Genomic DNA, 14,613 nt, shown 5'->3' with positions numbered 1-14,613 from the left:
AGAAGAAGAATATCTTCCCCTGAAATTCCATGAAAATTCTCTACTCTTTAATTATTATGGACTTAGTAGCCTTCCATGAAACACTCAAAACTCATGAACATTCCATTTCCTTATTCAGTCATCAAAGTAAAAGCAATGGTGAGAGAAATATGTCCAGCCCTTCAATTTCCCTAAAGTTAAATTTTTCTGTTTTTCAAGACAAATAGCTACCTGTTCTGTCCTATTCTTGACAGTCTAAGGAAAAACTGAGTTTTGCTTCTGACTTTATTGTGTTTTTCCATATGAGATTTGGATACTGAGCTTTCAGCAATTTGGTAATACGTGAAAGTCCTAAAAATTGTGTCAACTCTGAGTGCCACTTACCATATTGTTTCAAGTCTAGATTTGACTTGCTTCATAGACTGTTCAAGTACAAATAATAACAATAGAAGACAAAGACACTGCTCTACTAGCTCAGTAGTAATGAGATCTGGTTTCTCAGAATAAGTAACTTCCATTCCTGTATCGGTTAATTTGAATTGTGAGGAAATCAGAATCAGCAACTCTAGTATTGATGTCAATATGTTCATCTCTCCTTCCCAGAATATCTGTCACTCAAAGTGGTTTTAAAAGCATTGGCTCCCTAGAATTGCAGAATGGAAGGAAATGATAAGGTGTGGACTTAATCTGATTCACTAGACTCTCTCTCTGGAAGAAGTAGGGAAACCTTGGAAGGGCTCTTCTTGGCTGTGAAAATCCTAGCACAAAGCCTCAGATTTCTGTGGGATACCCAAAATCACCCTACCTCTGAGTGGTCAGCTTGAAGCCATGAGCATGATGTTATGATCTCAGTGTCTTCCTGAGGTGAAGGACTGTATGTGATGTAATCATTTCCAACTGCATTTAATCTTACCTAATAAGATTAGGTAATCTAATTTTATCTAATACATAGGTAAAATCCATTCTAATTTTACCTAACACATAGGTAAAATCCATTCTTTAAATATTGATATATTTAAAGAAGAATTTGTGCTAATGTGATTTAAATGGTAAATAGTCTTTTTCATTGAAAAATCAAAACCCAAAACAAAAATATAAGTCAAAACTAGAAATAATATACATAACATCTGGTTATCAGATCTGGGGATGTTTTTGCCAGCTTCTGATCTTGTCACTAGAGCCTTGCTGATGTCCATACTACTTTGTCATCTGTGTACAAATTCACACACACAGGAGCTCAGTGAAATCTCACAAATGGAGGATTGTCCCTTCCATCTGTAGGAGAAAAACAGAATAACATATCTGTTCATCTGAGTATGACTCATTTTCCTGTATTATGTACAGCGTATCCAAGGTCTGGACATCAGGTTTCTAAAGAACCCACTGGAAGCCACAGGAAATGGAGCAATAATTATTTGTACATCCAGAATTCTAAAAAGGTTGATATATCAAAGTAATGTGAAAAGAAAACAAAGAGGTTTTCAGACATGCAGAAACTAAAGAAATTTACTTTCCAGGCACCGATTATCGGGAAGTTACAGAAGATGTGGTCCTGTGGGCCATCAACACAAAGGAGTTAACAAGATAGGATTCCCACAGCACAGAGGTGAAGGGGACCCATAAGTAATCTAGTGAACAGAAGTCTCTTTATAACAGTAAAGTAGATCTAAAGAGCAACTAGCCCCAGTGTAGCAAGAGGAGGAAATACTCCAAAACTGACATCTCCATTAGGGAAAATGAAAAAGAACAATTACCTGAAATGTCTATCTACTTGTGAGGAGTTTTCTACTTTTACTAGAGAGTGTACTGGAGGATTAGTGATGGGTGCTTAAAAAATTAAACAAGCAAAAGAATAGGGAAATCATTTCTTGGAAAAACAAACAAAAACTAAAACAAAACAGCTAAAGCAATCACAGTACACTAAGTGGCTCAGTTGTGAACCATATTCATATGATCATAATGGCAAAATTTAAATACTGATTTAACCTAAAATGTTGATATATGAATTTAAGGGAATGGGGAGCAGGGACAAGAAGTACATGTATGATGGAAGGTTTTAGAAAACTGAATTTTCGTGTACATATTAGGACATCAGTGTTTCATCCCTGAGTCAAGAATATCCCTTGGAGTAGGAAATGGCAGCCTGCTGTAGTATTCTTGCCTGGAAAATTCCACAGGCAGAGGAACCTGTCAGGCTATAGTCCAAGCAGTTGCAAAGAGTCAGACACAACTGAGCAAGCATGCTTGCTCCAAATAATGTCTAAAATTGAAAATTTAGAAATACGAAAAAGTAGAATTTTGTAAAATGGCTATCATAAACATAAATGTGGGAATAAGTAGCTAATGTGAATGAAAGTTATGCCTCTGAGAAACACAGCTTAAATGTGGGAAGAGGAAGACCAGAAAGGATGCTCCTTTTCTTAAAGCCCTGTAGTACTACATGGCTTTTTATACCCATAAATAGTAATTAGATGTAATTAAAATTTAACTGAAAAAATGGGGGAAGACAATCCAAACTTCCTAAAGCTTGTTAGTGATGTTAAAATAAGAATAACTAAGAACTTCACAATGTCATAGTCACGTAGATCTAAAAAACCACAGAGAAATATGAAATATTAAAATGATAATTTAGAAACTGAGTCCTTAGGTCAAATAATGCTTTTTAATATATTTAAATTGCCTGATTAAATGAATTATTAATGAATAACACATATTGCAAATCTGTTTTTTAGGAGTCAGGACTATCTAAGTGGATAGGAAATAAATTATCTCCTCTAGGTTCATTACCGGTCTGGCTAATAATTCTGATATCTTCTCTGCTCGTCACATCTTTAACAGAGGTAGCCAGCAATCCAGCTACCATTACCCTCCTTCTTCCAATACTATCTCCGTTGGTGAGTATTTCATTTATCTTATTTATTCTCTTCATTGAAAGAATAGTGTTCCATTTTGCGTGTTCTCATATCGTGGTGTAGAATCATTTGGGGCCTGAATGGTTCCTCGTAGGTAACTTACAAGGTTAGTTGACCTTATTCACATTAGGAGACCTCAACTCAGGAGAACTCTTTTCTTCCATGTTCAAGCAGCAGGATCTTAAGAGAACCCTCTACCTTCTTTCTGACCATAGTCTTCCTTTACAGATAAATGGGAGGGTCAGCCCAGACCCTTCCCAGCTCTAGAAAATTCTGGATTCAGTGCTCCCTGACAACTTTCATATTTAGATCTCTAACACTGATACTTCTCCCTCCAGAAGATGTCTTGATGTTTTGAGAAGCACTTCATATAAGTGATTTGCAAGGGAATAAAAAGCCAGGTTTACATCTCAGGCTTCAAGCTTGAATGTCTCCGACACAGCTCTGTACAGCCTAAGAAAAATGTTAAAAGATAAGTAAGAAGCAGATTTGCAAAGAGAGAGAGGGGAAAACTGTCTCTCTTCTCCACAACTAGATGGCAATTCGAGAAATAGCTTCAACTAAAATGTTTTTCTTCCCCTGGCAGAAGATTTTGGTGAAAGGAAAACACTTTAGATGCAGAAAGATTGCCCTTCTGGAATTGTTCTGCTACCAGTTCAAGGTGCAGACACCGGCACTCTTGAGTGGCTTAAATTAGAAAAGAAATGTAGGCAGGTGGATATTAGTGAAATACAATTTGGAACTTTTCTGCGGTTTATTTCTCAACAGGGAGCAGTTAAATAATTAAGAATAGTAGTAACTCTTCTGTGATGATCCCTAAGTAAATTTTAAATTATATAACTCACAGAGGCAGTAAGTTAATGGAATGATGAGAATCTTTGGAGCCAAAGGAATCTGAGAGCCTACTAAGCTCAAACTGCTTGCCAGCTATGTTTTGGGATCAGTTACTTTAGCCTCTATGGACCTCAGGTTCTTCATCCACTATTTGGGGCTATAATTACCATCTCTTAAGGCCGTAGTGAAAATTAAGTTGTATATACAAATATATGAAGTTATTATATTTTGCTATACATTATATACCATTAAACTTTATATGTATATATAAATATATAACTTTAATATATTATATATAATATATATAAGTAATATATTATATATATATATATATATATATATATTTGAGATTCCCTGGTAGCTCAGTTGGTAAAGAATCTGCTTACAATGCAGGAGATCCCAGTTCAATTCCTGGGTTGGGAAGATCCCCTGGAGAAGGGATGGGCTACCCACTCCAGTATTCTGGTATTCTGGCCTGGAGAATTTCATGGAGGGTCACCAAGAGTCGGATATGACTAAGCAACTTTCACTTTCATATATAAATACTTACATATTATGTGGTAACATGTATATAAACACTTAGCATAGCACTTAGCATTAGATAAACAGTTGCTGTTTTCATTTTGTTTCTGAAATAAATGATACTTTACTTTCTGAATGAACTGAGTTATAATGCATAAGTGGATATCATCACCATATAAACAACCAAAAGAAGAAGATACATTTTCTGAAAAATTTTAAAAAGTGTGTTTATGTGTATTATTTTGTCTTTATATTTCAACCTGCTTCTGGGAAATTTATTATAATAATTTTGCTCATTTTTATGCCTATCTCAAAATTTTACTTAGACCCCTTTTTATCTTTTCCAACAGGCTGAAGCCATTCACGTCAACCCTCTTTATATTTTGTTACCTTCTACTCTATGTACCTCATTTGCTTTCCTCCTACCAGTAGCAAACCCACCCAATGCTATTGTTTTTTCATACGGCCATCTAAAAGTTATGGACATGGTGAGTGAACTGAAAGAATGCTATCAGGTCCAGTAGACATTATTTTGTGATGTCTTGGGTTTTCTATCCTTTTATAAACTAATCAACTGGTAGGAAATGTATAGTTTGAGTCCTGCTTTGAATGTGAGTGCATGTGACTGGCCCTAGAATTGTTTTTAAGAGTGATAACCTGGAGCAAACGTGCCATTAATATTTACAGTCACAAATACAGAGATATTGAATGCCTCAGTAATACACTGGAAGAGGAAAAGAGCATAGGATATACTCAACACAATGGTTTAAGCTTAGGCCTTGTCAAGATCAGGATCCAACTTGACCTAGCCAGATAGAAGTAGGGTTAAAGAAATTTAGCAATCAAGCACTGTGGTTTTCTATCACAAATATTTACACAACTGACATTTGCTCTGAATAAAATGTTGGGCTCAGTGCCTGACTGATGGAAAGTCATCTTTGTTTTTCTGATTCTAATAGTGACACCTGAAATAAAATGAGGTGAAATTAGTACAGCAAGGAATAAATGTATACATTTTGCCAAATACAAAAGTCGTGGTAGTGAAGAACTAGTTTGACAATATCCTGGTCTTCTCTTAAACTTGATCACCCACTTCTGAACCAAACCAAGCAAGAATATAACTAAAGGCTATTCAGTGAGCCTGCTGTGCAAATGCAGTTCCAAGTTAAGCCCCAGTTCCTTCCTTCTACACAGATTGCTGTTCCTAAGCTCCTGTAACATAAAAATTCTGTAAATGCCTCTATGCAGAAGACACATGATTTACTTTGGGCTTAAAAATGTGCATAATATACAATATAAACAATGTGCTAAGTTTGTGAATTAAAAAAAAAAACAAGATTCTACAATAAATGAGTGGCTTGCATGGACAGAAACTCTATAATATTCATTGCTAGGCATCCCATTTTGCCTTAGGGCTTCATGTTTTAACACAGAGAATGCTGAGATAGGCAAGCTTTCTCTCTAAAGATCCAGAGAGTAAATACTTGAGACTCTGGTCCATAGGGGGTCTCTGTAACAACTGCTGCATCATAAAAGTAGCCAACAAAAGTATGTACACAAATGGGCAAAATTGTGGTCCCAGGAAACTTGGTTTACAAAGCAGTTTATGGGCAGGAGTTAGCCAATCTCTGCAATTTGAGATGGTTTAGTGGATACCAGAATAATGATATCAGAGCTAGAAGAATAAGAACTTTGAGAAAGATGAGTAGAAGAGATATTAGATCTCTGGTAAGAGAATACTGAAATGAATATGAAGGATTCAGTTTTCATATAGTGACCTGAAACACATTCACTGAAATACCAAACCACAAAACTCAAATCTTGATTTGACCTGAATTGGCAGAATTTTTAAGGGATTTTTTTCTAATTGTAATGACTTCAGTACATTCCTAAGAGAAACTTCTCTGATACTCTCCAACTAAATGACATTTAGTTGGGAACAGATTCTTTTTTTGGCATAAATGGAAGGACTTGTCTTATGAAACAAATAATTGATACTAATCACTTAAGATGCATGTAAATCTGCATATGCCTTCTGCAACAGTATTCCAATTCTCCCAATTTGTTTTGTTTTGTGTTCTTTTTTTTGAGACTAACATTCAAGCTCTTTCATATTCAAGGTTAAAGCTGGACTCGGCGTTAATATTGTGGGTGTCGCTGTGGTGATGCTTGGCATGTTTACCTGGATTGTACCTATGTTTGACCTCCACACTTATCCGTCCTGGGCTCCTCCAATTAGTAATGAGACAACGCCATGACAAGCATGACTATTCTGTGGTGAGTTTCAGAAACCACTAAAAAGCCTTCACTGCAGACTTTGGCTCTAGAAAATTGATAATTCTTAAATCAATCCTGGTGTAGTTGCTGTAGTTCCAGTGAACACCCAAAATCGGTTTTAAGATGCAACCAAGAGCATCTATGTGACTTCATCAGGAAGCCTTCAGCTGCGATTTCGCTTAAGGACCATATGCACCCTACTTCATCACAAGAATAATTCATAACTTGATCTTCAAAGAAATGAGGTCATTTGCTTCATCTTCCACTTTGGGTTCAGTGTAACGTTTCAGATGTCCATTTATTATTTCAAAAACTTTCCATGAAGCTAGAAATAGGAAATAAAATATACAAGTTAATTAGGTACTTGTATAAATCGTTTCTGTAGTGTTCTAGAGTGTTGTCCAAGGGAATTTTCTGAAAAAAATCAAAGCTGTGGTCATCTAGTGGTGCAAAAGAAAAGTTTAATCTAAATAAGGTGTACATCCCATCATCTAAAAAAAATATTCCAATCAGATTACTCTTGATATAGCTACATAGCATAACAATTGAAAGTAACTGAACCCACTAAACAACAGAAAACAGATAAGAATTTCCACTTGATCTTATGGTTCATACTTGTATGATCTCAGTGCACTGAGAAATGCATTTTGTTGCTCTATGGCTAAGGCTTGTTATGATTTCCACCATTAGCACAGTAGAGTTAGAAAAGAAAGCTAAAGAGTATAGAACTATTAACACATTTGTCTATTTGTGTAGCAGTTTTGCTTAGGTATTTATTTTATTTCATAGTTTTCTGTGACTGTGGGTTTCAGTCTGTCTGCCCTATTTCATAGCTACATAATGTCATACATAAAAACAAAAAATTAAGAAATTTACATGAGTTATCACTGTTTAGACAAGTATAGAAAAAAGTCATATAATTCCAATCCATTACATCAATATTGAAAGAAATGCCAGAGGAAAATTAAAGAATAAAAGTTGAAACTGTTGATATATTCACAAAAGAGAAAAATAAGTTATCTATGGGGAAACCAAAAGGGAAAGAACTGAACATTTAAACAAAAGTAAGAAGAAAATAGTGTCCTAGCATTCAGGATATGAAAGATCAAGGTCTGTTGGCATTCTAAAATTAATGGAAAAAATTCACAAAGGCAAAAGAAATGTGTACAGTTAGGAAAATATGGAAAATTAAAACAGAGCAATTCTCATGTTAAAAATAAAATAGAAGACAAGGTTAAAACTCACCTTTAATAGCTTCTTTAATTTTCATAGAAGTCCTCAGGGATGGTTTTGTGTGTGCATGTGTAAATAACATTATTTATAAAGTTATTCTTGAAAATTAAATATGATAAACAGGATCTTTTAAGTTATAAATTTTTAAAAAATTATGTATAATTTTATACATATATAAAATTAAAAATTCATGTTCATTATTTGTTTATTCAGTTCAGTTCAGTTCAGTTGCTCAGTTGTGTCCGACTCTTTGCAACCCCATGAATTGCAGCACGCCAGGACTCCCTGTCTATCACCAACTCCCAGTCAATGCAAAATTTATCATTTTTTCAGTTAAAAATGTGTCCATTTAATCATTACACTATATTATTACTGCTTTGTGTGTATCATCTCTGTTCACCCTATTTATTTGTTCCCTTACCTATCATATGTTACACATTTATTTATGATCCACAGTATTTATTACTTTTCTGCCTTTTGCTAGTCATTCAATTTATCACTGTTGAATTATATGATGAATATATTTTCATTATGAAGAAATGAAACAACTTTCAAATTATAATGAGTACATTTTGCTTTCAAGAAAATAATATAAACATTTCAGCTTGAATCATTTTAATGAATTACTTCCAACAGCTGCCAGCTGAGTACAAGAAAAATGATACTTAGTCAAAATTTGTTTAAGTGAGCCATATGGTTCTCTTGTTACATCTTTATGTCTAGTTGATATATCAGAAATGACTTAACTCATCCATTTCACATTTGTCCCATTTATATCAAAGTTCTCAAGCTCTTTTAGTTTGAGAGGTATGCACTGTCTTTGAAAGTTTCCAACTGACAACCCAAACAGATGATCAAACAAATCTTTGTCCTCCCACTCTAAAACAGATATCATTTTTGTTATTTTCTTGAGCTTTACTTAGAGGTTAACTGGAAATCTTTGTCACTTTAAATCTCTCTATCTTGCTCGGGGTTTGGATCTTGTCTAGATAATTGGGGCAATTTCACTAAATGCCTATTTACTGTCTGTTCTGCAAGTGCTTGGAGGGCTCCCAGGCACACGTGTTTACTTTGCTTACCTCAGCTGCCACTGTAACATGTCAGCACCCAGAATTCAGATGTCCTTCCTTTCAAATGTGCACTGTTTTCACCCTACCAGGTCTCCAAGTCTTGGTTCTCTCCTTTTTCAGCCTAGGAGATGGGAAGGTAACTTATGAATGGAATTTATTAGCAAAACTTGATAAAACAATATCATGGCACACTAATTGTGTCTGGACATGTGTACTACATATTACTATATATCAAAGGTTATTATTAGATATTTTATTATATCTTCCCCATGGCTAAACATTTAATAATATTTTAAAGTTTATTTATTTATTTTAATTGGAGGCTAATTACTTTACAATATTGTGGTGGTTTTTTCCATACACTGACATGAATCAGCCATGGGTGTACATGTGTCCCCCATCCTCAACCCTCCTCCCACCTTCCTCCCCATCCCATCTCTCAGGGTTGTCCCAGTGCTCCAGCTTTGAGTGCCCTGTTTCATGCATTGAACTTGGACTGATCATCTATTTCACACACGGTAATATACATGTTTCAATGTTATTCTCTCCAATCATCCCACCCTCGCCTTCTCCCACAGAGTTCAGAAGTCCATTCTTTACATCTGTGTCTCTTGCTGTCTTGCATATAGGGTCATCATTACCACCTTTCTAAATTCCATATATATGCATTAATATACTGTATTGGTGTTCTTCTTGCTGACTTACTTCACTCTGTATAATAGGCTCCAGTTTTATCCACTTCATTAGAACTGACTCATTCTTTTTTTATAGCTGAGTAATATTCCACTGTGTATATGATTCTTAGTGATGACACTTTTGTTCCAAAGTTTTTTTGATTTAGCTACTACTACTACTAAGTCTCTTAAGTCGTGTCCGACTCTGTGCAACCCCATAGATGGCAGCCACCAGGCTCCGCCATCCCTGGGATTCTCCAGGCAAGAATACTGGAGAGGGTTGCCATTTCCTTCTCCAATGCATGAAAGTGAAAACTCAAAATGAAGTTGCTCACTCGTCTCCGACTCTTAGCGACCCCATGGACTGCAGCCCACCAGGCTCCTCCATCCATGGGATTTTCCAGGCAAGAATACTGGAGTGTGCTGCCATTGCCTTCTCCATTGATTTAGCTAATGCATAACTATTATCTTACGTGTGGATTTTTCTGAGTTAAGTGTTTTTATTTTTAGAAGGGAGAGGATTGTACTAGCAATGAAAAAGTAAACTCAAACAAATGGTCAGTTTTATTACTGTAACATAATATACAAATAAAAATAGTTTAAATTGTTACCCCAGGGCAGCATCAGCTATCTTATTCCCAAATGAAGTACTTTAGACAAAGTAATAATATACGAGGTTAATTTTAAGGCATGCAAATATCAAAAATAAAGGTCCCCAGTACAGAGCAAGATCAGACTAGTCCAGGAATAAACACTAAAAACAGCACAAAAATAAAGTAGAAATTGAAAGCTTTTTTCCAAATATGAGGATCTTTATTTGTCTAGAAAGAAAAAGACTTGAGGTTTTATAGAAAGAAAGAAAAGGACTTAGTGACAGTATGGTGGTATAGATATTGGAGGACAGAGGTGGGGAAGATCTTCTTAAGAGCAAATCATAATAAATATTTTATAAAATGCATTACTGTGTCAGCAAAATAATAATAATAATAGAAGTCCTTAAGAGAGAAGTTTGGTTTAAAGAACCAGCAAATTCCAGAGACTTAAGCAAGGACTGAAGACAGAAACTGCTAATCACTAGAGATCTTGAATTTTTCTTTGAATAAGTATACAGGGTACAAAGGATGGGAGACCAAACTAAGACCCAAGCAAGTTAGGGATTAAATGAAAATTACATGGAGATAGGATATCATCTCAATGAAAAAGAGAAAAAAAAAAACCCACTTTATAGAGAGAAGCATAAGGAAATTTTAATGTTTTGGCCTATGCACTTGGGGAGGAGTAAAATCTCCTTTGAAAATGTATAACCACACAGGTTTGGGGCCTAAAGTCTCAGTATCAGTGTTGTATAAGAGACTTCAACCTGAAATTGCATTTTAAAGCAATCCTGCTGCTGTTGCTGCTAAGTCGCTTCAGTCGTGTCCTAGGTTGATAGTATTCCCAGGTACCTGGAAAAAAAATAAAAGGAACACTTTTTTTCAACTTGAGGCTCAAAGAACTTTTTGGTTTATCATCAAAACTCATAAATTCTGCCAAAACATAAAGTGTTTTGTGCAAGAAACAACATAAACAAAAGAAATAGAATCCAAAGTGCAAAGACAGCATATATTCTAATTACAAAATAAAGAATATAAAGTGAAGATGCATAATGTTTGAAAATATAAAAGAGGGTGTTGGATATGTATTATAAGTATGGTAAGCAGAATTCTAAAAATGTCCTCTTAATGTCTCCTAATTATTCAGTCAAATATTAATTTATGTACTAATATAAAGGGATTTTGCAGATGTGGGTGGTGGTTTAGTCACTAAATTGTGTCTGACTCCTTCTGATCCCATAGACTGTAGCCCTCCAGGTTCCTCTGTCCATGGGATTTCCCAGACAAGAATATTGGAGTGGATAGCCATTTCCTTCTCCAGGAGATCTTCCCAACCCAGGGATGGAACCTGCATCTCCTGCAGGCAGATTCTTTACCACTGAGCCATTTGCAGAAGTAGTTAAGCTTATTAATCAGATGACCTTAAAATAGGGAGATTATCTTAGATTGTTGTTCTTCAGTCACCAAGTTGTGTCCAATTCTTTGCAACCCCAAGGACTGCAGCACCTAAGGCTTTTCTGTCCCTCATCATCTCCCAGAGTTTGCCCAAGTTCATGTCCATTGAATCAGTGATGCCATCCAGCCATCCAACCATCTCATTCCATCTAATCTTATTCAGGAGGGCTCAGTGTGATTATACGAGCCTCCTAAAAACAGAAGAGTCAGGTGGTAAGATGAGACAGAATGGGAAGTCAGAGAGATTTGAAATATGAGAATTGGATGACACCCCCCACCCTCCCCCACTTCCCTGCCCCCGCCACACTGCTGCTGGCTTTGATGATGGAAAGGGTCACAAGCCAGAGAATGCAGGCAGTCTTCAGAAACTGAGAATAGCCCTTGGTTAAAACCCAGCAAGGAAACAGAAGCCTCCGTCCTACAGTTGCATGGAACTGAATTCAGCCAACATGATAATCTTGGAAATAAATTGCTTTTAAGAGCCTCTAGTAAGGGTCACAGCCCTGCAAACACCTTGATTTAGTCCAGTGAGACTTGTATTGGAAAAATCTGCTAATCTATAGAGTACTGAGATAATAATGAGTATTGTTTTAAGTCACTACATTGTGGTAGTTCGTTTTGGTAACAATAAAAGACAAATACAATAAGGAACAAGAGACTGCAAAAAGTAACCAGATAGATATGAAAAGCTGTCAAATAGAAATTTTAGATAGAAAAATTATAATGATTTAAATTTAAAACTTAATGAATAGGTTAAATAGCACTATACAAACCAGAAAAGGAAGTATGTAAGTTTGAAGACATATTTTTTAAAAAATTATTTAGAATGCAACACAGAGATATACAGAACTCTGAAGGGAAGTTTAAAAATGCAAGCTAAAATGAGAAATGTAAAATATATTTAATCATAATTCCAAGAGTAGGTCTCAGATGGTAATGCAACTGCCTGCAATGTGGGAGACCCAGGTTCAATCCCTGGGTCAGGAAGATGCCCTGGAGAAGGAAACAGCAACCCACTTCAGAACTCTTGCCTGGAAAATCCCATGGTTGGAGGATCCTGGTAGGCTACAGTCCATGGTGTCACAAAGAGTCAGACATGACTGAGCAACTTCACTGTCACCAAGAGTAGATAATAAAAAGAATATGAGAAATGCTGTCCCTGAAGATACAATGGGTGACAATTTTCCAATATTAATGAAAGAAACAAATCAAGTTTTTTAGAAAGCATAATGAATCCAAAGCAGGATTTTTAGAAAGGAAATATACCCTCACCTACATGATAGTGAAATAGTAGAACACTCGAAAGAAAGAGTGAGCAAACTCCAGGAGATACTGAAGGACAGGGAAGCTTGGCGTGCTGCAATAAATGACGTTGCAGAGAGTCAGACATGACTTAGAAACTGAATAACAACAGCAACAAAAGAAAGAAAAGGACTTCCTCAGTGGTCCAGTGGTTAAGACTCATGCTTCCACTGCAGGGAAGCAGGTTCAATCCCTCATCTGGGAACTAGGATCCCCAGTGCAACTAAGATCCCATATGCCACATGGCACAGCCAAAAGAAAGAAAAGATGATAAAGAGAGAAAGAAGACAGACTACACCCAAGGAGCCATAATTAGACACTTGAACCAAGGCTACATCCTCAAGAACAATTGGAAACAAACGCTTACTCCTTGGAAGAAAAGTTATGACCAACCTAGATAGTATATTCAAAAGCAGAGACATTACTTTGCTGACTAAGGTCCGTCTAGTCAAGGCTATGGTTTTTCCTGTAGTCATGTATGGATGTGAGAGTTGGACTGTGAAGAAGGCTGAGCACCGAAGAATTGATGCTTTTAAACTGTGGTGTTGGAGAAGACTCTTGAGAGTCCCTTGGACTGCAAGGAGATCCAACCAGTCCATTCTGAAGGAGATCAGCCCTGAGATTTCTCTGGAGGGAATGATGCTAAAGCTGAAGCTCCAGTACTTTGGCCACCTCATGCAAAGAGTTGACTCATTGGAAAAGACTCTGATGCTGGGAGGGACTGGGGGCAGGAGAAGAAGGGGACGACAGAGGTTGAGATGGCTGGATGGCATCACTGACTTGATAGACGTGAATCTGAGTGAACTCCGGGAGTTGGTGATGGACAGGGAGGCTTGGTGTGCTGCGATTCATGGGGTCGCAAAGAGTCGGACACGACTGAGCAACTGAACTGAACTGAACTGAAGAATCTCCAAGTGCTAAAACAAAGAGCTATCAACCTAGAATGATATATCTAGAAAAATTTATGTTTCAAGAATGAAAGAAAACTAAGAAGTTTTCAAAACAACAAAAACTAAGGGAGCTTACCGCATGCAAGGCTCATGAAGATACTTCTAAACCATATATCAAAGGGAAAAGAAAAATAATTCAACACTGAAGGTGTGTGACACAGTAAGAAATGGTGAGTAACCAAATCGGTAAATGTATGGGTTAAGAGAAAAGCTAGAATTAAAATACTGAAAAAGCATAAAAATGCAAGTTCAAAGACAAAGTATTCTAACGTAGCTCTCAAGTTTCCATTTTTTCTTTAGAGCAGAACACTTAATTTAACTAAATCCAAGTCAATTTAGTCATTTCAGTGTTTTTTTTTTTTCCCTCTATTTCAGCATTTAACTTAATCAACTTAGGTTTTTGTTTATTAGATACCATATCTTATTCCTTTCTTCTTGCAGTTTTTATCTAAATTCTCTGAACCTTACATATGAAACTCACCCTGGATGAAGCAAGTTTGAACATATGTAATATAGGTTTCATAACTTTTGCTGTTTTTGCCTACTAATTTTATCATTTCTGTCATTTCTGCTACTTCTTACTGCTTGATTTTCCTCATTTAAGAGCTATAGTTTTGTTCTTTTTCTTCCTGGCACTGTTTTTTTTTTAAATTGAGAGCCAGACCTTGTTGACTTTACTTTGTTAAATACTAGGTATGTTTAAGGTATATTTTTATTTCTATAAATATTTTTGTGTTATTCTGGGGTACAGTTATTTGGAAACAATTTGCTCTTAAGATTTATTGGGTAAGATCAAAACAACCTGTACTGGG

The 14,613-nt window shown here is 36.0% G+C and overlaps 1 protein-coding gene across 1 annotated transcript in view; it reads left to right on the top strand.

The window, feature by feature from the left end:
- Nucleotides 1-14,613, top strand: part of SLC13A1 (solute carrier family 13 member 1) — a 105,351-nt gene that overhangs the window by 71,415 nt on the left and 19,323 nt on the right. Inside the window, exons 13-15 of the mRNA XM_040259552.1 lie at nucleotides 2,712-2,873; nucleotides 4,598-4,735; nucleotides 6,368-6,524. Coding sequence (XP_040115486.1) covers nucleotides 2,712-2,873; nucleotides 4,598-4,735; nucleotides 6,368-6,505 — 438 coding nt within the window. The 3' untranslated portion in view covers nucleotides 6,506-6,524. The remainder of the gene's footprint in view (nucleotides 1-2,711; nucleotides 2,874-4,597; nucleotides 4,736-6,367; nucleotides 6,525-14,613) is intronic.

The sequence above is a fragment of the Oryx dammah genome, unplaced genomic scaffold, assembly GCF_014754425.2.
Source record: "Oryx dammah isolate SB20612 unplaced genomic scaffold, SCBI_Odam_1.1 HiC_scaffold_18, whole genome shotgun sequence".
Lineage (NCBI taxonomy): Eukaryota > Metazoa > Chordata > Mammalia > Artiodactyla > Bovidae > Oryx > Oryx dammah.
This window is presented reverse-complemented; position numbering and strand designations above follow the sequence as displayed.